This window comes from Coccomyxa subellipsoidea (assembly GCF_000258705.1).
Source record: "Coccomyxa subellipsoidea C-169, whole genome shotgun sequence".
Taxonomy (NCBI): domain Eukaryota; kingdom Viridiplantae; phylum Chlorophyta; class Trebouxiophyceae; family Coccomyxaceae; genus Coccomyxa; species Coccomyxa subellipsoidea.
The window spans coordinates 3,435,200-3,457,153 of NW_005178041.1; the positions used below are offsets into that span (position 1 = coordinate 3,435,200).

At 52.3% G+C, this 21,954-nt stretch overlaps 7 protein-coding genes across 7 annotated transcripts; 2 read left to right on the plus strand and 5 right to left on the minus strand.

The window, feature by feature from the left end:
- Positions 1-1,460: 1,460 nt before the first annotated feature.
- On the minus strand, positions 1,461-3,711 carry COCSUDRAFT_64726 (hypothetical protein; the record flags this gene model as incomplete). The annotated part of the gene is made up of 5 exons (XM_005651415.1): positions 3,497-3,711; positions 2,637-2,869; positions 2,271-2,435; positions 1,810-2,018; positions 1,461-1,586 (listed from the first exon to the last, which is right to left on the minus strand). Exons 2-5 carry the CDS (start codon positions 2,818-2,820, stop codon positions 1,461-1,463), a joined length of 684 nt encoding a protein of 227 aa, XP_005651472.1. The 5' UTR covers positions 2,821-2,869; positions 3,497-3,711.
- Positions 3,712-5,508: 1,797 nt separating this feature from the next.
- Positions 5,509-9,626, minus strand: COCSUDRAFT_39880 (hypothetical protein; the record flags this gene model as incomplete). The annotated part of the gene is made up of 8 exons (XM_005651416.1): positions 5,509-5,635; positions 5,978-6,189; positions 6,638-6,822; positions 7,334-7,628; positions 7,882-7,938; positions 8,082-8,153; positions 8,480-8,603; positions 9,529-9,626. 8 exons carry the CDS (start codon positions 9,624-9,626, stop codon positions 5,509-5,511), a joined length of 1,170 nt encoding a protein of 389 aa, XP_005651473.1.
- Positions 9,627-10,097: 471 nt separating this feature from the next.
- COCSUDRAFT_46287 (short chain dehydrogenase) lies at positions 10,098-12,332 on the minus strand (the record flags this gene model as incomplete). The annotated part of the gene is made up of 7 exons (XM_005651417.1): positions 10,098-10,651; positions 11,108-11,170; positions 11,334-11,406; positions 11,565-11,738; positions 11,862-11,903; positions 12,016-12,162; positions 12,261-12,332. The coding sequence occupies 7 exons, from the start codon at positions 12,330-12,332 to the stop codon at positions 10,509-10,511; spliced, it is 714 nt and encodes a 237-aa protein (XP_005651474.1). The 3' UTR covers positions 10,098-10,508.
- Positions 12,333-12,981: 649 nt separating this feature from the next.
- Positions 12,982-14,186, plus strand: COCSUDRAFT_11872 (hypothetical protein; the record flags this gene model as incomplete). Its single annotated transcript, XM_005651418.1, has 4 exons — positions 12,982-13,175; positions 13,320-13,392; positions 13,614-13,652; positions 13,944-14,186. Coding segments are annotated over 4 exons (549 nt in total), but the record flags the coding sequence as incomplete, so codon positions are not given.
- Positions 14,187-14,405: 219 nt separating this feature from the next.
- Positions 14,406-15,666, minus strand: COCSUDRAFT_12381 (pectin lyase-like protein; the record flags this gene model as incomplete). The annotated part of the gene is made up of 4 exons (XM_005651419.1): positions 14,406-14,650; positions 14,860-15,024; positions 15,147-15,339; positions 15,550-15,666. Coding segments are annotated over 4 exons (720 nt in total), but the record flags the coding sequence as incomplete, so codon positions are not given.
- Positions 15,667-16,294: 628 nt separating this feature from the next.
- On the plus strand, positions 16,295-17,162 carry COCSUDRAFT_39882 (hypothetical protein; the record flags this gene model as incomplete). Its single annotated transcript, XM_005651420.1, has 3 exons — positions 16,295-16,423; positions 16,713-16,798; positions 16,985-17,162. The coding sequence occupies 3 exons, from the start codon at positions 16,295-16,297 to the stop codon at positions 17,160-17,162; spliced, it is 393 nt and encodes a 130-aa protein (XP_005651477.1).
- Positions 17,163-19,323: 2,161 nt separating this feature from the next.
- Positions 19,324-21,696, minus strand: COCSUDRAFT_12206 (hypothetical protein; the record flags this gene model as incomplete). Its single annotated transcript, XM_005651421.1, has 5 exons — positions 19,324-19,485; positions 19,864-20,106; positions 20,478-20,624; positions 21,119-21,242; positions 21,611-21,696. Coding segments are annotated over 5 exons (762 nt in total), but the record flags the coding sequence as incomplete, so codon positions are not given.
- Positions 21,697-21,954: the final 258 nt, after the last annotated feature.

A 21,954-nucleotide genomic window follows, 5' to 3' on the forward strand; every position in this document is an offset into this window, starting at 1 on the left:
TCGCCTTTCTCATGGAAATTAAGGCGAGAGATTTTGCCGAATGAAATGCTGAGCTGTCATCCTTGGACAAGTCAGAAACATCTCTGTCATCTGATCGTCGATTTCGGATCCTGGATTGCCTGCTGTGCTCTTTTAGTCTTTTGCTAAGATATGGTTTGAAAAGACATGATGCAGTATGATTCAGTGCAGCATGATGCATGATTGATTTCTGCAGGCAAAGCCACGGCACAAGGTCAGAGTAGAAGATTCCAGTTACAAAATAATATCAAGCCCAAATACCTCCAAACAAATCTCAGCCGTTTCCCACATGAAGCCATACTGAGCACCCCCGATTGTGAGCACAATGCCAAGTGAATCAATCCCGCACCTCAGACGAGGCAGTCATGACACAAACACAAAAATTGCACACACTCAGATGTCTCTCAATACTGGCACAGTGTGGATTTGATGTCCCTCCAGCAAGGAACCACACACATGATACAAGAGGCTGTGGGAGAACACTACTGCTGCTCTTCCCACCCTCAATCAGGGCATCAGCGCCCACCCCAGGTTTTGACTGCAGTACTGCTACAATGCACCCATGAAGAAAGGTCTATGAAGCAGGGGACAGATGCATGCCGGACCCGGCTTGCACGCCCTGTTCTAAGCCTCAATCTACAGGACAGCACAGCAATGCTTCATATATTCTACAGCAGGCTGGGGAGGGCGTTTGCCTCTCCCTCCACCTGAAAATCTCCCCCCAAGCACTTCTAAACGCATTTCCTCCGCTCCTGTAGGCGGACACTTGAACGCAGTACTAAATCCTAACACCAGATGCACCCCAGTGCCTGGCAGAGACATCAGACATCGACCCAGGCAAGCTCACAGACACAGAAAGAAACCTGCAGACACTGCTGCAAATCCCCAACGCGCCAGTGACACCCATGGTCTGTGCCCGATGCAACAAGAACTTCACAGCTTGGGCTCACACATGCACAAACTCCAACAGATGCTGCGTGGAGAACATGTAGCGTTTTATGAGCAATCGAAAGTGCACTCAAGAAGAAAAATTGTTCCAACTCAGTTGCCTCCTGCCGAGTGTGTCCCCAAGCAACCCAGGAGCACAAATGAGCGCACAGCACATTTGCCTCCCGTGATGTGCCCGGTATCCTTGAAACGTGGAATCTGGCCTCAGAGACAGACATATTCACGCCTGGCTGGCGCTGGCTGCATGCAAGACCTGACAGCAGACCTTCAAGCGCCACTTCCTTGGAGAAGACTCCATTACGTCCCCATGTAACTGCAGCTGCTAGGAGGCGGCAGCCCCCATCGTGTACAAGTCCCAAAATGACCAAGTGTTGAGTTCCGAGCCATGTTCTGGCGAGGCGAGCCCTGCCCTTCCCCGTTGTCTAATCAGGCGCGCAAGATGCAGCGCATATGCATTTTGCTGGTCCACGACGCAGCATGAGCTGCTGCGGATCTTATCTGCTCATGGCATAGCCCTTCAGGAGGCGACGGCCGCCCACGGCAGCCACGTCCATGTTTGCATTGGCGGGGGTTGCCACAGTTGGCGCACCAGCAGTCACAGCTGACTGGATCACTGAGCCCTGCAAGTTTATGCACAAACTTACATCAGAAGATGCCAAATGAAATTGACGCCAACAGGATGATAAATCCCCAAGGGATTGCTGCAGCAGGAGACAGGCATGATCTCCAGAAGTAAGACATGCATCGCTGCGGCAAGAGACAAGCACAAAGGAAAAGCTCATCAGGAAGTGGGACATGAGTCAATCGCTAGTAAATGGACGATTACACAGTAAGGGTGCCTACCTGCACGCTCTTGCTCACGATGGCCTTGGCATCGATGGCCTGCGCGGCGGCAAAAGCCTTGCCAAGAGTGTCGCGGCTGCGGAAGCAGGTGGCGGACGTCAGGCGGTTGCAGCGCGGCGAGTTGGCCGTTGAGCTCATGAGCGCCTCGAAGCTGGTGCGGTTCAGCCCCCCAAGGTCTGCGTACTGGCCCTCGTTCACGCACCACTCACCTGAGAGCACAGACAGCCACAGCATGAGTCAATGTCCGCAGGTTCCCTTCATGATGAAGCCAAGAAGGTTGTCAGGTGTATAATGCATGCTGATCGTGCACAGCATTCACAACTGCATCATGTCTCTGCTGATGCCTATAATACAAATGCCGGTGCGTATGAATCGCTGGCTGAGCAGCAAGCGGCAATGCATGATAAGGCTGCACCATCTGAGGATAGAGATGGGGGTGCACAGCAGAGCAGTGGGCTCACCAGACACAGCGCGGGCAGGCTCGTCAGCAGGGCCAGTCTTGAACAGGTCAGCCGCTGCGCCGTCAAAGCCAACGTACTTGCAGAAAGCATCAGCTGCTGGCTGGCCGCAGGCTGCACCATTGCCCAAGCACGCATCCACCTGCTTGCCCTCAATGTTGAGGCCACCTGCACCAAGGAATCAGGAAATCAAATGATGCAATAAAACACTTTGACTATCAGGTTGAGAAGGCAAGAAGTTAACAGGCGTGCACACAAAGCAGTGCCTGAGCAAGGACCAGTCAAACCAGCAGACACACAAATAAATCTTCTGGTCGTCAACCGTGCATCTGAAAATTCGTGCACATGAAGATTGTACGCAGAGCTCACCGTTGCAGAAGAAGAGAAGGCTGTAGTAAGGATATTTTCCGGTGAGGCGTGGAGAGTCTGTAATCCACGTTGCACCATATGACTCGCAGACCTCGTACGAGAGGGCAGCTGTCTGCTGTACCGCACAGAGTAGCGATACGCACAGGATGGTGAGGCAAATTCCGGAAACGCGGGTAGATGTCATCCTACAAGCTGCAGCGTCCGTGAAAGTTCCCGAACGTTCTTCCAAGTACCTGGAAACAGCGTGCAAGACCGTCAGCATCCGGAGAGTCAGAAGCGCTCGAAGAATGAACAGACCTTGCCCACCGCGCCCTGAATAGACACAGAACGTTGCTCTTAAAAGGATGCACGCATCACGGTCCTAAGACCAGCAAACGCCAGCACCGTGGCAGATGCCAAGCAAAAATCAGGGACCAGTCTCACAGTGGAAATGTACCCTCACATCCTACGCATTGGTCAACCCATATCGGGTCCAGGAGCACTTCCAAACACAGAGGCGCCAAGACGCAATGACCCTGAGGGACACCTTTCTGAAAATAGGCTGCATGGTGCAAGCTGCATTGCTCTCCAGCACAGGGAAAGAGTATAGAAAGACTTCTCTCATCATGCACACATGGATACAAAAGTATCTTCAAGGGTCTGGAAGGCCCCCATTGAGTTGAAAATCGGTGGAGCTGCCGAGACGCGGGGACACATCAACCCCCTTCGGAGGCCCTCATTTGGACAAACAATGCCACAAACATCCTACACACTTCCTGGGCACAAAGCCCGCCCCAAACGAGGAGATGAGGTGCCGGGATACGCCGAGATACTGCGGGTAGCTGCCTTCAATGGGGAAAGAAGGCGGCCTGGGGCCTCACCGTCTGGAAATTGGGCGCGTCGAGCAGAAGCGACACAAGCACTTCAAACAAGGCAAGACGATGAAGCGCCTCGCTGAGTATAAGCCCGAAAGAAGTGAGTCAAGGCACTGTCAGCCGCGCGCAAAAATTTCCAGGCCCGAGCTCTAGCGAAGTCTGCGGCGTGGGACTGGCGTTTCAATCGAGCAAAGAAGGAATATGTGTATGTTTGTAGAAGCGCAGCAGATAGGAGGCCCGAAAGGTGGAGACTTTTGATTATTAACACGTCTTCTCTGCAGTGTGTTGGCAGTTGAGGGGCGTCATGGAATAGAGAACGAGGGCGTCACGTCATCGGAACGTTGGTGTTCTGCCGACACGCGTCCCGCGCTTTCGTCTCAGATGACACGACCCTATGTCATGAGGCCCTAGATCCAACCCTGGAGAGGATCCGCAGATCCAGCAGGAGATACCGAAGCTGGCTCTTGTGTCTCTTTGGGGTCCAATCCAATCAGCCCTGGGCGGCAGGAGTTCATGTGTGATTTCCTTCCTTCCTTGGGTTCCAATCGCATGGTGAAGTCATTGCCTGTGCACACCTCATAAGATCGATCATGATATCATATGAGATGCATCAGCTGCATGCGCATTATGTGGCGCCAAAGTCCAATTGGTAGATCTAGAGCACCATCAATGTAAGATATGATGATCTGCGCGGATATCTGCTCTGCAAGGCAAAAGCAGGCAAGCGCTGCTCTGCTAGGTTGCATGCACACGTGCACTGTGCTGAACACAGTGTTTAAGTTTGTTGTGCAATTTAGGTGATGGCTCATGAATAGCACTAGCGCTATCAAAATTGAAGTACAGATTTTAGTGAGCTCTCACACGTGTGCATGCATGCAATTGTCAGAAGGGCAAGGTTGTCTGCAATTAATTGCAGACTCACTTGCAAGTGTCAGGGTGCAGGAACAACTGTCGCACAGCTGGGCACAGCGCTCGAACTACTTAGCTTATGAGTACATTTTCAAGCTCAGAAACATGCATGATCCTGCACTGCAGTTGGCCCAATCAAACAGGCCTGATTATCAATCTAATAGCGAACGCACGAAGGACCGTTATCCTGGCCTGATACGACCAGAGCCCAGTCAGTGTTGCCCGAGGACAACAAACTTGTTGCACATGTCTCACAAGTACCGCATCAGTGCTGCTAGATAGCAATTCAGCTGCTCTTCCCGTTATCATCCTTGACCTGCCAAGTGTGCTGCACCAATGTATGCGCCTACAATAGGCAGGCTGTATAGCAGAGACTCAAACAGAACGCACGATCACAATCATAACAAAAGCATCGACTTCTCGGATGGGGATTAGCCTTGGCAATGTCTTTGCTGAATTTGGACGCCACAAGAGACCTTGGTTCTGACGGCACTAAATGAACACGGTTGTAGCAATTGCAGTCCACAGTCATCCAAAATGCTCTGGTCACGAAGTGACAAAGTCAGTGCCCTGTAGAGCCAAAGTCTAAAAGACACCCATGGGTTCCATGATGCTCCAAACCACAGTATCAGCCTTCACTCTTGGCAGAGCCAGGTCTGCAGCCGAGCCACAAAAGTGCACCACAAAAATGTGTACCCAAGAGCAACCATGCAGCACCCAATCTGCAGGGCCCAAGCGTTGCAGAGCTGTTCGGTTCCAGTATATTGTCCAGCAAAATGCAATGTTTTCGGCAAATCCGGAAATGAAAGGGAAGAAAACGCTGCTCTTGACCCAAGAAGCACATCTCACATTGGACCCATACCCTCTCACAAGCGCCGATGGTACCCGGCCAAACAAGCACACGGTAATCATCACAGATCTGGTCAATCATCGCTAGATCATCGGTGCTGTCAGCACACGCCTCAAGAGGGATACCCTGCCGAGGTGGGAGATCGTAGGCAAATCACTTTCTGGGGCAGCCAATGCTTCCTCTCCACAGAAGGGCAGTCTGCCAAGGGAGGACACCTCAACCATTGGGGCAGTGACTGCTCAATATTTACTCACAGGCCTCAGAAGGGCACTCTCCCGAGGTGGGACTGGGTGTGCTGGCGCTGCCGCTGGATGGCCAGCAGCTCGCGCAGACGTTTCTCCTTTGCGTGCGCCTCCTCCGCGCGCTCGGCCCACGCCTTGGGGTACCTGCATGTCAGCGTATTTTAGCCTGATTCAGGGTATACGCTTTCCTGAAAAATGGGGTCAGGGCATGCAGCCGCTCATACACTACTCATGTGATGGATTTGCACCGATACAGTGTCTGCTTCTCAGGTTCAAAAGACTCAATTTGTTACAGAAGTGTCCTCGTTGGACAGTAAGACAATTGAGGCGCCGGTTGTGACAACTGAAGGCTTGAACACAGCAGGGGCACGCAACCATGCGACAGTTTACTTGCTGGTCCACCCTTGACCATTAGCTCTGCTTGATGTGGTGCTCTGCTTTACGGGTGTGGTTCTTATTGATGAGCAGCTCTGACCAAGGGCGCACCTCTGCTTGATGAGCCGCTCGGTGGCCTTCAGCTCGATGGCATGCACAAAGACGCCCACGGTGCGGCACTCGGGGCAGGCCGCATCCAACCGCACATGGTCCAGGATGGCGCGCACGGTCCCCAGCGCGTGCCCTTTTCCCACGGCGCTGAAGGCGCAGTCCGCGCAGAACTTGTGGCCGCACTCCAGGCCCAGCGGCTGGAACATGGCATCCTGCAGTGCCATTTTGATTTCAATGGTTAAGGGACGGCAAATCCGTTTTCTTGTCACTTTCAGCCGTGTTTGCATCTTTGCTTTCCAGCTCGTACTGGGACTGCAGGCAGGGCTTGATACTGATTCCCTTCCTGCTGCACGTGTTTCAGGCAGGCTGTCACTCGTTTCTACAAGCAAAGACCCTGTTGGCACCCCAAAAGAATCCGCCTGCGACCAAAGGGCCTGCCTCCGTGCTTACCTTCACATGGTACAAGTAACGCTAGCAAAGGAGGCTGCTCACCAAGGGATCTGCGGTCCCTGAAACGGGGGTAAGCAGCACTGCCAGGGCCTCAGCAGCCTGGTCTTGGGCAGGCCAAGCAGCGGACTGACTTCAGGCTCCTCGGCCCAATACTGTAAGTTCAGGATGAGGTTGCAGCCACAGCTAAAGAGTATCCAAGAGCATGCCCACCAGGCAGATGGGGCACTGGTACTCCATGTCGACGTCCGGCTCGCCGTTGCTGCCGGTGCCGGAGGAAGCCATGGAGACGCGCGACAGCTGCAGCACTTCGCGCATGGCCGCCTCATTCGCGTGCACCGCCTGCACCACCGCATCCGACGCCCCCTGCAGCGGCTCCGGCACTGGCGGCGGGCCACCTGAGCATGTAAGCAGGCTACTGTGACACCCTTTCTCCGCAGCAGAGGTGAATCCTGCATGCATCCTGCGCTGCTTCTCTTGTATCTTGACTGCAAGCCTCCTGAGAAGGTGAGCATGACAAGGCACAAGCCGCGCTGACACTGCATGCCCTCTGTGGCCTACATACGCAGATGTACACCAAGGGCTGTAAAGAAATGGGAAACGGCGGTAAAAATTACTTGATGAAGTTCTGAGGTCAATCCCTTCAAGCCAGAGCAATAGAAGCTGCACGCAAGGGCGCTTTGGCAGCCAGAAAGAAGCCATGCCAGATAGGGCGTCACAGCAGCCAGGCATTGCAGGAGAGGCAGCTGTTGCAGGAGGGTCAATCTCAGCCTCGCAGGCACACCTTTGGGGCTGCCATGGTCCGGCGCCTTCTCGAAGCGCAGCCGCAACATGGAACCATAGCAACTGAGGTAATTAAGGAGCAAGGCCTAGCACGGCATGCAGCTGTCTCAGGAAAGTCAATCGCACCTTTGGGGCTGCCGGCCGCAGGCGAAGCCTCGTTCTCAAAGTGCTGTGCAATGGTCACGTTGGAGAACATGCTGGGCAGCGTGGGCAGCGACAGCCGCTCAGGGCCGCCAAACTGGTCGCCGCTCAGCCGCACCGACACCGAAGGGTCCTCCGGCCGCTCAGCGGCGGCGCCGGGGTCGGCCCGGGCGCGGCGCGCGGCTTCGCGCGCCAGCATGGACTCCAGCGACTTGAGCTCGTCCAGCAGCGGCGAGTGCAGGAACGTGCCGTACCTGCGCCGCGCGCCGCTCCAGATGTCCTGCGCGCGCACAGCTTGCATTGAATTTGTGCAAGACAAGTGCAAAGACAAGCGCACGGGATTAATAGTCTTGCTTAAATATTGCTGTCAATCCTGCTCACAGCGCGTTTTCCCCTGCTCAGAAAGTAGGTGCCCAGAGTGCAGGATGCTGACATGAGCATTAAAAACCAGCCACACCAGCAAGGCTCACACACGAGAAACGGCCTCCTTGCAATGCAGCATCAGTGGTGTGTGACTTGGAAGCACAGCTTACCTGCATGTACAAGTGGCCCGCCTTGTTCTTGTAGAGCTTGTCATGCTTCTTCAGGATCTGCAAAGTGACACACCACCATCAATGTCCGGTGCAAATGCACATTGGGGCACACATCACAGACCCCCACAATGCGTCTCAGGGAACGGCGCTGAATTCCTAAATGCAGGTCACAAAAGAAGAAGCCCGAAAAGAGGAAGCACCTTGCGCAAGCCCACGCTGTTGATCTGAGCATACCTCCTGCACCACTCGGCCGTTGTGACCAGATTGTCCATCTGCATTGGCATCTAACAGCATCAGCACTGCCAAAAAACAAGATTCTCCATGCAGCATGAAGTTACTCCAGCTCCTTTCGTTGTCTACAGACAGCTTTGACTAAAGTGCTTTGCCAAGCATAGGCATCCGTTGGTGCCGTTTGCTTGGCAACGTCTTCGGGCTCTTTCTGCAACCTCAACCTGGCCTTCCCCAAAGAGCTTTGCTGGGCATGGGCATCCGATGGTGCCATTCATTTGCTAGGTCATCATTGCTGGTGATGGGTATTCCCTGGAGCCATCAAAATGCAAGGTCTGAATTACTGGAAATCCCCTGATAAAAGCCTCACATCGACAGGGGTGTTGTGGTTGCGCCGCAGTAGGCTCAACTCGAAGCAGCAGATCAGAGCATGCTGCTCCTGGCCATCTTGCTGTGACAGCTTGATGACTCGCTTGGCCACGCGCGCGAACTCCCTGCAAGGGTCAGCGATGCAGGGGTGAGCGACTCAAGCCCCGGCGACATGTGTGACTATGATCAGTACCTCAACTCGGGGCACCTTATGACGGCATGCATACCAGGGGTTTGAACAAGACAAGCCTGGCTCCGGCAAGGGGGCACAACATGTTTTTGAGAATTGAGAAGCAGGAGCTTGGCAATATGGCCACATCTGTCTGTCACACGGGCGCCTCTCAGCGAGCCCAATGCATCAAGATGCAGGCTACAGGGCTTAAGAGCTACAACGATCAGAGCATTGGGACGGCAGGGAATAATAGGGGACTGCCACTGGTGGTGCTTGCCTGTTCACGGCCTGCACCTCCCCATGAAGCTGCTGGAAGAATGCGGCGTCCCGGGCGCAATTGCACGGCTCAGCGCTGCTTCCGCTGCACCTGGTGCAGTCCTTTTGCTGCCGGCTGCGCGGACACCACTCCTTTTAATTATCAGGTCAGGGAGTGTGATAGCCGACCACGAGAACCTGGTGATGTGATTGACGCCGTGCCAAATGGTCCTATGCTTTTCTTTCGTGAACTGATGGCACTCAAAATGCGGTCCCAATGCATATGCACCAAGATCAGCCCACTGCTACCTCCTCTGATGAAGGACTCCACGGTGACTGATTAGGACTCAAACCATCTATTCCTTTATGATCAAAGCACTAAGTAGTAAAACTCTGCGAACGTGCATAATTCTACGCGAGTCTCGAACAAAATGGGCTCAGCTCAGTAGCACTGTGGAGGTACTGCCTACTTGACACGTTCCCGCACGATCCTTGCGAAATCGCTTCTGCGACTACCACCGTGTAGTAAGAGAGGATCATGAAGGACTTATTACAGTAGGACCGTCAATCAGCTGGTGGCATGCTCCCCTGATAACAGTTTCACGGCCACGGAGGAGGCTCACCGCAGCATCTTCTTCAGCTGCTTATATGCCAGGAACTTGCCCCGCCACTCCGGCGGTGCATCGGAATCCAGAGCTTTCAAGTATTGGCTGTACTTCATCTCGCCCTTGGAATGCCCAGACTCCCCTTCCCGACGACGTCAACCAGCAATGCTGTCCCAATATTAATATGAGAGTAACGTCCCCGGCACAGGCCGGCTCCAACTAAAACCAACCAGGACGCTTTATTGCACTCTTCACGAGACACCAGAACACGTTTCTCCTCTTGTTGGCGCCGAATGAAGGCGAACGCCGAGCTGCGAGTTTGGGAAAACGAAAGATTCGACGGCGGTGACAAAGATTCCTTTTCCGGGGGTTGAAACTTAAACGCAAATACAGTCAGCACCGCCCAAGCGCCAACTTATGGAAGCGTTGTCTCCTCAGATGACTCTTGCAGATCAGCCTCACAATCAGACTGCATAATGAACCAGGCATCACAGATCACAGTCCTGCGTATGCATGCAAGCTTGGTACTTGCTGCAGCTGCAGCCCTAGCGCCAACTGCAGTACTCATCACAGTGACGCATATGCATAATCATCACAGAAACTTACGTAACACTGGGCTTCTACGTATATATACGCCAATCGTAATAAAAGTGTTCATTACAAGAAATGATTCAACGCTGCTTGTCTAGACCTTGTCAAGTCTGACCTTTTTCATGAAACACGCTACCGTGTGGTCACATACTCCTGCTCCAACTTCTATGACCATTACTACTAGTAGTATGGATGATCTGCCAGTGGCTGGTGTTCCACAAAATTTCACCCAAGCCTCTGCATGTCAGGCAGGACGCTGGGCACTGCCAATGTGAGGATCAGCCATCAGATCAGCCCCTAGTCGGCTGGAAGAGTGACTGACTGACCATGTGAATACGCAGCTGCCTCCCAAAGTGAAGCAGTCTCGCTCCTCTGCTTGAGCTTTTTAAAGCAAGATGCCATGCAAGCTACCAGGGGATCTCCTCGTGCTTGTAGTCATACCAACGCCCCACCAAGGGCTTGCTGCTCTCCAGCACAGCGATCAGGCCAGCGACGCTGGTGTGCGCATCTATGAGCCCCGAGTGCCTGGTCATGTCTGTCTTCACCCAGCCTGCACCCAGCCACACCATGCTCTGTCTAGGGGCCAGTCTTGCAGCTCATGACTCTTAAGCATTACTTGCTGGCTGAAAACTTAAGGGGAAAGACTTTGGTATCTTTCCCAGCATTTGAGTGCTCAAGCCAATGGCATGAAAAAGGGCATGCAGAGCAACGCTGTGCAGGATCTGAAAGGCCCCTTTGAAAGTCTCAGATTTTCACGGTACCGGGCATAATTCAGCTCTGGGCTCAGCAAAAAGAGTGCCACTGTGTGCTCATTGGGTGCAGTGCTCAGCCACCCAACAAAGAGACTAGCAATGGATGCATGCGTCTTTGATCAGGCATAGTAGATCTACAGTGACTTGCCAAAGTCCCAGGTTTAGGAATATACATGGCCACAGAAAAGGTACAATAATAGCCTGATGACATGTACATGTTCACGGCCTTGATCAGTTGCAGGGTGTGACCATACCTGGGTGAAGGAGCACCGCCGTGATGCCTCTGTCCTCCAGGTCAATAGAGAGCGACTTTGTCACTGCATTGCAAGAAATATATCATCAAGCACAGTTCAGCACACCATGCAAGTGCCAATTAGAGCAATGACAACCGGGCAGCATGCGCCCTCCTTCTGCTATGGTGTCTTTAACCTGACATCCTTGGTAAATTTAGTCTGCAAACAAAGTGCAAAAACCCTTCACCTGCATTGAGAGCGGCCTTGGATGCTCTGTATGCGTATGTGCCGCCTGATGTGTTGTCTGACATGGAGCCCATCTGCAAGAGCAAAAATTTTCTTCAGAATGGGAGAACCTCACTTGCCTAAGTGTCGCCATGCACTGGGCTTCGCACTTAGTATTGAATGGATGATCAGTGCAACCAGGGCGGGTCTTGGATACAAGAGACAGAGGAGAAGTCACACAGGTGAACAGCACCTTGGATGTGAGGTTTGCGACCACAGACCCATTTTTTAGCAGACCGGCGCCCAGGACCTCCTGTGTCACCATTAGGGGCCCCACTGTGTTGGTGCGTATGCAGTGCAGCAGCTCATCCTCTGTAAGCTGTCCCAGGCCACCCCAGGATGCCACTCCCGCATTGTTGATCAGATACTGCACCATACCAGCCTGATTGTCTCACCGGCAATCTGCAAGCCGCAGTCTGACATGGTGATCCACAAGAACAGAGAAATGAGGTGGTCATAGTGAGGACTGGCATGGGTAGGATGCACTTACGTCAACGGCCTTCAACTTCTTTCTGAGGCTTTGGGCCCATTCCTGCGTGGCGGACAAGGGACAAGCATGATGACAGGGCCATGGCAAGTAATGTTATCTTGGTGGTTGCCCTTTGAGATCAGGCAACGCAACCCGCAAAGTCTTTGAGCCTCACCTGACGCGACTCAGGGCTTGTCACATCCAGTTCTGTCAGTTCAAGGCCTGGATGTTGTTCTTTCAACTTGGTCAGTTGGGAGGCCTTGGACAGGTCCCTGGCTGTTGCAACCACCTTGTTACCCTTCTCTAAGAATTGTCTCGCGAACTGCGCAGCATAGGCACAACCAGCTGCTCAGTTTGACATTTTCTGGTGGAGACTGAATGGCATGTCTAGCTACATGAAAGAAGATCGAAGGGACGCACCTCAAGTCCAATTCCCCTATTGGCTCCAACAACAACAATCTGTTTGTCTGCTATGGATCCTTTTCCTGCCATTGCTGTCAATCTTCTCCTGCAGCTGCGCTGATGCACAGTGGTCGCTAGGCGTTCTGAAAGTCTAGTACCTCTCAATCCATTCGTGAGCATTTCGATCTGATGCGATCAGTGCTCGCTTAAGGGGAACGCCACACTACACAAGGTAAAGCGGAGAGATTGAGACATCTGAATGTCTCCTGCCAAGATGAGCAGCTGCAGCTTCCACGTTTGTGGAAGCTTCTCGTCCGCGCAGCATCGCTAAAATTTGACCCAGGACGATGGAGATTGGTTGTTGGCATGCACCACGCCGTGTTCATGAAATGTACTCGATCCTCGAACATCGGCGTGAAAGGCAGGATTACCAGAGGAATAAAAGGGCAACGTCATTGGGTGTGATGATCTAGACACTCGCTGGCAATTGTTGCATGCTCCAGCAGAATACGATCATTAGTAATTAATGGATTCGATTTATATCGCTCGTCATATCTTACGTGAGGGTCCCAATTATCTTCACAGCGACAACCGCCTACTCTGGTGAGACATGCCTCTCTCCACAGCGCTTGTGGAATCGACCCAAACAGGTACGTAAAAATCCCGTTCACATTACCTTACCGAAATTCAATGTGAAGGCGTTGGCTTTCTGCGTGTGCAGAGACGTCTGTGAGACAGAGCATTGTTGACAGGCTTGAGTTGTGTTGTAGCGGATAAAGAAGAGGAGCTCTTTGACATTGTCGACGACCAGAACAATGTGATCGGTCAGGAGCGAAGAAGCGTGGTCCATGCGCAGGGGCTGAAGCACCGTGCAGTCTACTGCTTTGTGTTCAACAGCAGAGGGGAGCTGCTGCTTCAACAACGATCACCAAGGTCTTCAAGACTGGCTTTGCATTTGTTTTTGATATCTAAATGTCTCAAAGACCCAGATATATCTCAGAACCAGCTGGGGGTGGTCAAGAAGGGTAATATGCACACAAGGAGTTCTGAGGTACTTTGGGTGCACCCTCCCTCCAGGAAGAAGATTGGACCCCTGCAATGGGACCTCAGTATTGCAGAGCATCTGGAGCCCGGCGAAGAGTACAGACAGGTGACCTTCACACACAGGACCAAATTGACGGCAGTCCATTTCGCTGAAGCAAAAAAAATATGCAGACATCAAAGCAGTGCGAGCGCCAGAAAGATAGGAGGAAGGGCCGCCTCGCGAGTGCACATCATGCAGCAACAATACCAAGATCCCCCGCTTAATGACCACAGTGCAATTTAAAATTGTTCAAGTCCAGTCATGTGACAACTCTTAGCCTCATGCAGGCTGCAGCCAGAGGCTTGCAAGAGGAGCTGGGCATTTCAGTGGAACCTGTGCAGTTGGCCGGGCCCCTGACCCCAGTCCATCTGCGGCAGCTGAGTGTGCCAGGGAAGGGAGTTCTGGACTGTGAATTTGTCACAAGCTTCAGGTGAAGGGCACAAATCCTCCGAAGATTGAATTGAATATTGATCAGCGCCCGATCTGTCTGCTTCCCTATGTACAATTGTGGAATCTCGCCAAAGTCTAAGAAGGGTTTTGCCCCCGTATATTGAGGAGCCTGCCTTACCTGCACATTCTAATAGAGAATCCAAGTTTTGATTATCTGGGTTTTTAAGTTAGTACTTATGATGCTTCGCAGGCTGGATGGATGGGAGGGAAGAGTGGAAGCGGACAGTGCGGAGGTGCACGCGTGGCGGTATGTAAGTCTGGATGACATAAGGCTAGACATGCAGCGCAGCCCAGACAACTACACTGCCTGGTTCAGGGACGAGTTGCACGTAACAAATTTGTCAGATCCCAAGATTGGGGACGACAGAATACTCTGGAATTCAAAGCCTATTCGAAAGCTGAATGTTTGATATGGAGAAGTGCCGTGTCAGTAACTTAATATTGTGAGTAGCTAATTGGTTGAATCTAGAGTTTTTGTCCTTTTGTACTGTCAGTACATAATGAATCTCAATTACAGGAGAGACGACTTTTAATAATTTGTATGATAGGGCGCTGTAAGCGCTGATTACAAATCTAATAAGGTAGCTACAGCTCGCACACGATCGACTTCAGAAAAAACTGGCCGCAAGTCAACCTGTTTGCGCATTACTTTTGGAAAGAGCAAACAAGTCCACATCTGCACTGTCACTGGCAAACCACGGGCCCCGCCCATTCCTTGCAAAGGTGTTTCCATCAATGTCAGCCCTCCCATCCTTCACATACACTCCGTACCCTCCGTTCCTGCTTATTCTAGCTTGCCTCAGCACCAAATGTGCATTGTCTGCCAGTAGCAACCCATTCAGCTCATTCCCACTGATGCTGCACTCCTCCACCACTGCATCCCCTGCCAACACACGTGGGCCTTGCATCAGCTTCTTTTGACTAAGCCATTGTCTTTTACTCATCGCATGGTGTCTACAGAAACTCCCTGGGGCTGTACACTTCACATCAGATCTGCATCTAGGCGCATCACCCTGGAAATATTAAACACTTGAGCAGGCATAAAAGTCTGCCACCATTATAGCACAATTCTGCATGGTTGACACAGGAGTTCCATCGCACCTTCCGATCCCTCCAGGTCTCCAAACATTGCAATGCCATGCCGCTTGCAGTCATGCATGCTGCACTTGCGAACTGACAGCCTGCCCCCTTCCGAGCCTATGCCACTGCCGGTCGCACTGCTGATGTCACACTCCTGCAAGCCACCCTCTATGTGTCCCATTTTGCCTGTCCACAAATGAGTGAATAGCCTTTCCTTGCAGGAGGCCTTGCTCATGCATGTTTCAGGCAATTTTGAGAATTCAGAGTCAGGCATGTTTGCAGATCAGGACTGGGTGGGCATATAGGAGACATGTGTGCCTCTAGCCGGAGCGATCCGCCTTGCATGAAGACTGCATAGTTGTTGGCCACAGATGGAGAGCTGTGCCGCAATTTGACCCCTCGCAGGCAGACTTCTGGTCCCGTGCTGAGCACCACTGATTCGTATGGCCTGTCTGTGACCCAGCTGATGGTCACATCAGCGCCCTGCGCCCCTACCACATGAATCCATCAGGCCTCTTTGCTGCGATTGAATCATCGACCGTTATCCGTTCACATATCTGACACATGAAGTGTGGTGGTCAGCTCAGAGGTGGCTCCCTGCACAACCTACATCTCTGCATTCAGAGTACCATATTTGAAGGTTATACATCTTGATGAGATTAGTGCATTGATGCATGATGGTTCAGAGCTTACCGGAGGCCAAGCCTGTAGTGTGACAGATCGAGACAGGATGAGGCGCTCTCGGTATGTGCCAGCCTGAACTTGGATCACATCTCCTTCCTTTGCAGCGGCTATGGCATCACTAAGCGTGGAGGGGCCTAGACGACTTGAGGGGCCTGCAGAGCAATACAAACTGGGACGGTCTGGTTATTTTCTGCACCCCTCTGCACCATGATGAGTGCAAGAATCTACTGATTGTATGAAGTGAGCCTCACCGTCGAGCAGTGGAGCCACAGCTAACAGCACAGAGGCAGGGGCAGCCAGCATGTGCCTTCTCATGACAGCTGCTGCTGCACACCACCGAGCTCCCCTGGGTCGGTTCCCTTTGCAGAAGCTACCTTGATTTTGATTTACCGCCATCAAGTCAACTCTGGTCACCTGCTGTTTCGAATAAAGCTGAGATCGTGTGAACAGCATTGAAGCAGATTCGGAAATACTGCAACGCGCAATGAATTGGGCACTTTTCAGTACTTCTTCAGGAAGTGAAGCAGATCATCTGAGGAATTTTGTGAATAAGATCTTCACCTGGAAGTGTAGCCAGGTGATGACGTCATGGCATGCATGACGTCCATGGCCCAAAATAGCTCCTCCATCAAAACCTTCGCTTTGATCCCAGACGACATCTGAATTGCACATATCTGGTGCATACAGATTACATCAACCTTTCTGTATTTGTTAATTCCTGTCCAGCAACAAATCCTCAACTTTGTGCCGAAGGATGTTGTCTAAAGGATGCTTAGCTCTGCGGCAGAGCGTGGCAAGTTTGCCTTTCAAGCCGCTCGGAAGTGTGGCCTGCTCTAATCTCAGACTATTTTCAGGCAAGATCGATAATGCAGACGACGCAAAGGTAGGCATCAAGCACCACAGCGCTGTGACGGGATGTGAGATTCAAGATCACCGCGGGTCCCTTCGTAAGACAAATCCTTGTGTTATTGCTTTCAGGAGTCTTCTGCCGAATATAATGCTGACAAAGCGGAGCAATCAGCGGGATTCTTCAAGGATGGTGTGAAGGCGACAGTAGGAACTGTCTATCAGGTTGAACCTCTCCTGAGTGATCCACGCCTCACAGCTCTCCCTTTCTTGCATTGTCAATTTATTGTGTTCAGGTGATTCATCTCATTCATACTGCCCTGCAGAAAGCCAAGGAAGCTGTTGGAATGGAGAAGCCCTTAGGAAAGGAGGGAGCAGAGTCCATGGAGCCTGCTGGTGTGATGGAGAACAAGTGCGCTAACTGAGCAATATTGATTAATCTGTGGCCTGTTGTGCACGCTTAGGCGTCCTCATCTACAAGAGCAGCAACACTTGCATCCTAGGACCTGTTGCGGCATGATTTGCAACAGCCCATGCTCACACTCGCGGCGCTGGTACCTTGTTTACTCATTGTTGTGTCGACCAATGGATGCTGCAGGCAGGGCGCTGCTGAAGAATATTCAGAGCTGATAGGGAAGCACAAGCAGCAGAATGAGAAGATGTTGAAGGGCGCCAAACCAGCCGACCTGTACCGCGAGAATGCCAAGGCTACGTCAGCTGCAAATGCTAAGCCTGGCGGCGATGACTTGCTAGACAAGCAGACCCATGATCGCTGAGGTCTGCATTGTGTCTCCACTTTGGGCGCTCCTCGCTCACCTGCTAGCGCTGGTTGCTAGTGAATTAGTTTATACAGTCCATGGTCCATGCTGTTTCTAGCTGCTTGTGCAAAGAGCGCTTATGGCGAGAAATAGAGAACTTCTGAGAAGGCCTGGATGCCCTAGGGATAGTCCATTTGGCAGCACGAGGATCTTACAAAATGCATGCAAACTGACCAACGATTGGTGTCAGCTACGAATTGTAAAAACACGGCGCCTGTTGCCAACAGTGTAGCTACTGTAGCGGCATGGTGCAATTACAATGTCACATTGGGTGGTCTTGATTAGAAAGATTTATTCGCAACTATGCGATTGCAAGGGCTTTTTTTGGACAATTATCCGCACCACTCCAAAGATTTAGGCCAAGTGCAAGGAAAGAGAATGTAATTCAGCCATAGTATGGATGACTGTCGTCTGCTAGATGGCTTGCAGGGACTATTGTAATATGCTTTTTGCGCAGCATGCTTCTTTCTAACACGTCCTGTGCATATCAAAATTTATGCATCTCACCAACAGACGTTCCCACTGGGACAAGCTTGCACTTCACTGTCATGCACACCATCATTTTCAGGAATTATTCTGTTTAGAAGGCCAAACACAGAGTTCAGAGTGCACGCCGATTTGTGCAAGGTAGTGCACACTGCTACATGAAACAAGAGAAGCTGTGCAAACACTGCCGTTGCATGCCTACATACAGATCTCTGCAGCTTCCAGTCTCCATAAGGACGCTTCCACAAATCAGTAAGTGCTCAACACACGGGCTCACAGATACTCGCACAAACACACAAAACAACTTACTGCCTCCAAATCCACATCTGCTGCTGCAAATGCTGAGAAACATGCTGATGCTGATGCCGATGCTTGCAAATGCTGCATGCCTCATTTCCTATGTAAGAGCCACCATGAGCTTCCCTCCCATGCGTGTGTCCAATGCTTGTGCTTGGTGCAAACCACTGCCACTGAAAGTATGCCAGACTTCACTGGATGCTCTGATGCCCCCACCCACACATTGACAGGGTGCTCATGCCATGCCATGCCCATGAGAGTGACAGCAGTGACACAGCAGAGATCATGCCAGGTGCCATGTGAGGATGCATGCGCATGCTTGCATGCTGTGCCTGCAATCGATGCAGCGTGCGTCAGAGACATGCACCCATCAGCAACTGCGGCAAATGCAAAGATGATCATTTGTCCTTGCGACCTTCCAACAAGCTTCTGTTGAGAGCTGATGCATGAGCTAAAGGCAGGAAATGGGCGCACCTAGTGCAGAGCATTTCACATGGGCTGAGGCTGCTCCCGCTTGACTTCGTCCTCTGCTGCAGCGGCGGCACTCTGCTGCTCAGCGCCCATTGGCGGCTTCACGTCCCCATTCATGTCCTGCACATAGCCTGATCCCCACACCAGAGCACATGATCAGCCGCTGCCACATTCCATGCACAACAACCCTCCTGTGCTGACGAGCATGCCGGCTACACAGCAACAATTACAGCACATAATGTTGACACGCAAATAAACTGCAAACAAGGCTGATAGAATTTGAGGACAATACTGCTGCTCAACAAACTCACCGGGAGCGCCATTAGCGGCCGGGGGGGCATTGTAATTCCCCTGCTGGGGTGGCGGCGCGTCGTACACTGCCGGCTGCGCGGGGGCCGGAGCGTATCCGGCCGCCGGGTTGCCCGACGCGGCTGCCGGGTCAACGCCGCCGTATGGAGGCTGCTGCGCAGGTGCCGGCGGCATGCCGGCACCTGCCCCACTGGGGCTGCAAAATATACACACTCTGTCAACCCTGTGCCAACCCATGTAAAGCACGCTCCGCCATACAGGTCCTGCTACTCCTTCGGCTAAGCATCCATTGTGTGGTCCATACATGAAGCAACAGTACACGCAATGGCTATAATGAGGCCTGCCTCCAATTGCTCACATAGAATATTCAAAGTCATGCGGCTTAACACACAGCATTCATTGCACAATTCCTAAGAGTACTATGGAATTCCCAACACCTGGGGCTGTAGACCGCATAGAATAGCAAACTTGAGGCCTGAGGTGCAGATACTCGTAGATCACAGTGTGATCTTGCAACATATGATGGGTCCGCAAATGCTGTAGACATTGCAGGTTACTAAGTGTGCGCCCCACACCTGGGGCTGTAGGGCGGCGCGTACGCGGCTGGGCTGTCGTGGGTGTTGATCCAGTTGCCGTTGGCGTCGCGCTTCTTGCCAAAGGGGTTCTTGGAGTACTGGATGCGGATGCCGCCGCGGTCCGATGTCGACAACACTGCGCCCTGCACAGACTTTGGCGTTTCAGGACCCTGGCAGGTTGTTCAAATAGGCAAATTTCGCTGTCCCCATCACACCCGGGCTCTCAGCATCACAATGAGCATATCCTACACTTGGGTGCGAACGATGGCAGGGTAAATGACAATACCCCTCCAGAGACTGGTTCCAGGGTCCCATAATGCTTTACGACATTACAGCAGCCAATATTAGGCAGTTCCAACATAAACAAGCACCCCTGATTTGAATCACGCACCTTCTGGGGTAATCTGCTGGCTTTTTTTTCATCAAAGCTCTTGCACCACCAGAAAACATGCCCTGGAACACCAGCTGTTCGCTATTCACCAAAAACCCTACCCACCCCTGGAAAAAATCCCCGGCCATACCTGCTGGCTTTGGTGCACGCCCATGGCGGAGGCGACGTCCGAGAACTCGACAAAGCACGTCACCGACCGTGCGCCGCGAACAAGCTTGAGCTGGCGGAAGCCCGGCTGCCCCACGAAGAGGCCGCGCAGCTCGTCCTCGTTGGTGTTCTCGCTCAGATTGCCAATGAACAGCGTGTTGCACGGCGGATTGTCCTTCGTGTTGTTCACCGGCACGTAGCTGCGCGGCGGCTGCACCGGCGCCGACTGCGCAGCAAGATACGTACAGCCTCACGCTCCATCGTCTCATTCTCATAATATTCAATCAATCCTCTTCTGCATATATGTAGAAGAGGAAGGTTGAAGTAGGGTGAAAAAACAAAATATGTAAGCCGAAGTATGCGCATTGTGTCTGTGCAAGAGGACGCATATTGACATACAACGGCAAGATATGGTACATTCACATTTACTGCTTCGTCGCCTATGCAACCCCTCGCACAGACACAATTGCTCCATGACCGCCTATGGCATGCCAATGTGACCACATCACCATGCAAAAATCTGCTGCTTGCTCTGCCTTGATATCTTCTTTCTCTAAATATGCACCAACTCCCAATGGATTAGCACAATGCCCGCACCGCTGGGGCCGGCGCATAGTAAGCTCCTCCAGAGGGCGCCGGGGACGGCGCGGCCGGGTAGGGGGAATATTCCATGCGACCGCGCTTGGCAGCAGCCGCGTCGTCCTTGATGTACATGTTCTTCCGCGCCATCTCGCACCGAAGTATCTGGAAAGCCAAGCGCATGCATGCATGTCAATTGCCCAATAAAGCCATTCTGCCATCGATATTCTGTCAGCCAGGTACGGCAGAGTGTACAACTGAGGGCAAGGCTCTCCTCTTGAGACAAAGGATAGAGACATTGCTGCAGCGCATCATGCCTCCCTGCCCTGGCATCACTCTGATGATGCCCAAGGAGGCTTCCCCTAGACTCTTGCAATTTGATTGCAATGCAGGCTTGTGCCATGACTAACCGTTTCATAAAACTGTTTGATTTTACCGCAATCTTTCTTCTCTTCTTTGGCAGCCGTTCTTCGTGGCCCGTGCATTGATTGCATCACTTCCAGAGCAATGCTCTGGAAGTGATGCAAGCAACCCGACCCCGATTAGGTCCACAGGCTTCATCCCATGACCCAGAAAGGCACCAGAAATCACACGGTCATTCATTGTGAAACATCCACCATGTGAGATCTGCGAGACAAGTGTGGGGCTGCAGTTCGCACCGCGCCGTCGTCGAAGACCAGGTTGTGGATGCTGCTGATGGCCATGCGCGCTGCCTCCCCATGCGTGAACAGGGCAAAGCCCTGCGCCAGTCCGTTCTTCCAGTGCATCTGGGACGCCTCATACCTGCAGCGCATTCCTCCATCAGATAGGACAAATCTATCCTATCGATCTGGATAGGTTCAGGTCCCATCCCGACCTGATAGTAGTCAATCATCTACTATTTGAATTGCCAGAGTCCTGTCAACTTCTGCATGGCATGGGCATTTCAGATCCTGCTCCTCCTTGTCAAGAGAACCATTACATGGATTGACTAAACGCACTCTTGCATGGCATGCGCATTTCACCTCAAGCTCCTCTTTATATGTAGTGGAGTACTAACAGGACAAGCACCACACCAGATGCTTGATTGCACTCTGCTGTTCTGCAAAAGTGCTCATTGAAAGTCAGGAAGAATGAGGCTGCATAGGTGCAAGGTGCAAGGGCATGCGCACCCGTGGACAAAGCGCAGCATGTTGTTGAGCTCCCGCTCCTTGACATCTGCGGGGAAGCCAGTCACAAACACCGTGCGCACTTCGTCCGGGTTGCTGTATGCCGGTGCATAGGCAGTGTACGCCGGTGCTGGGGCGTATGCAGCCTGCTGTGGGGCATAGCCTGTCCATGCCAATAATCTGATTACTCTCCATATACACAGGAGACCGGTACTTTACTCTGGTGACACCCTGACAAGGAGGTGACGGTGCAAATGTGAGCAAAGCACTGCTCGAGCATGAGAAGTTTGATCAGGAAATAGCTTATCCGAAATCAATCAATAATGCCCATTGACATCACAATCTTC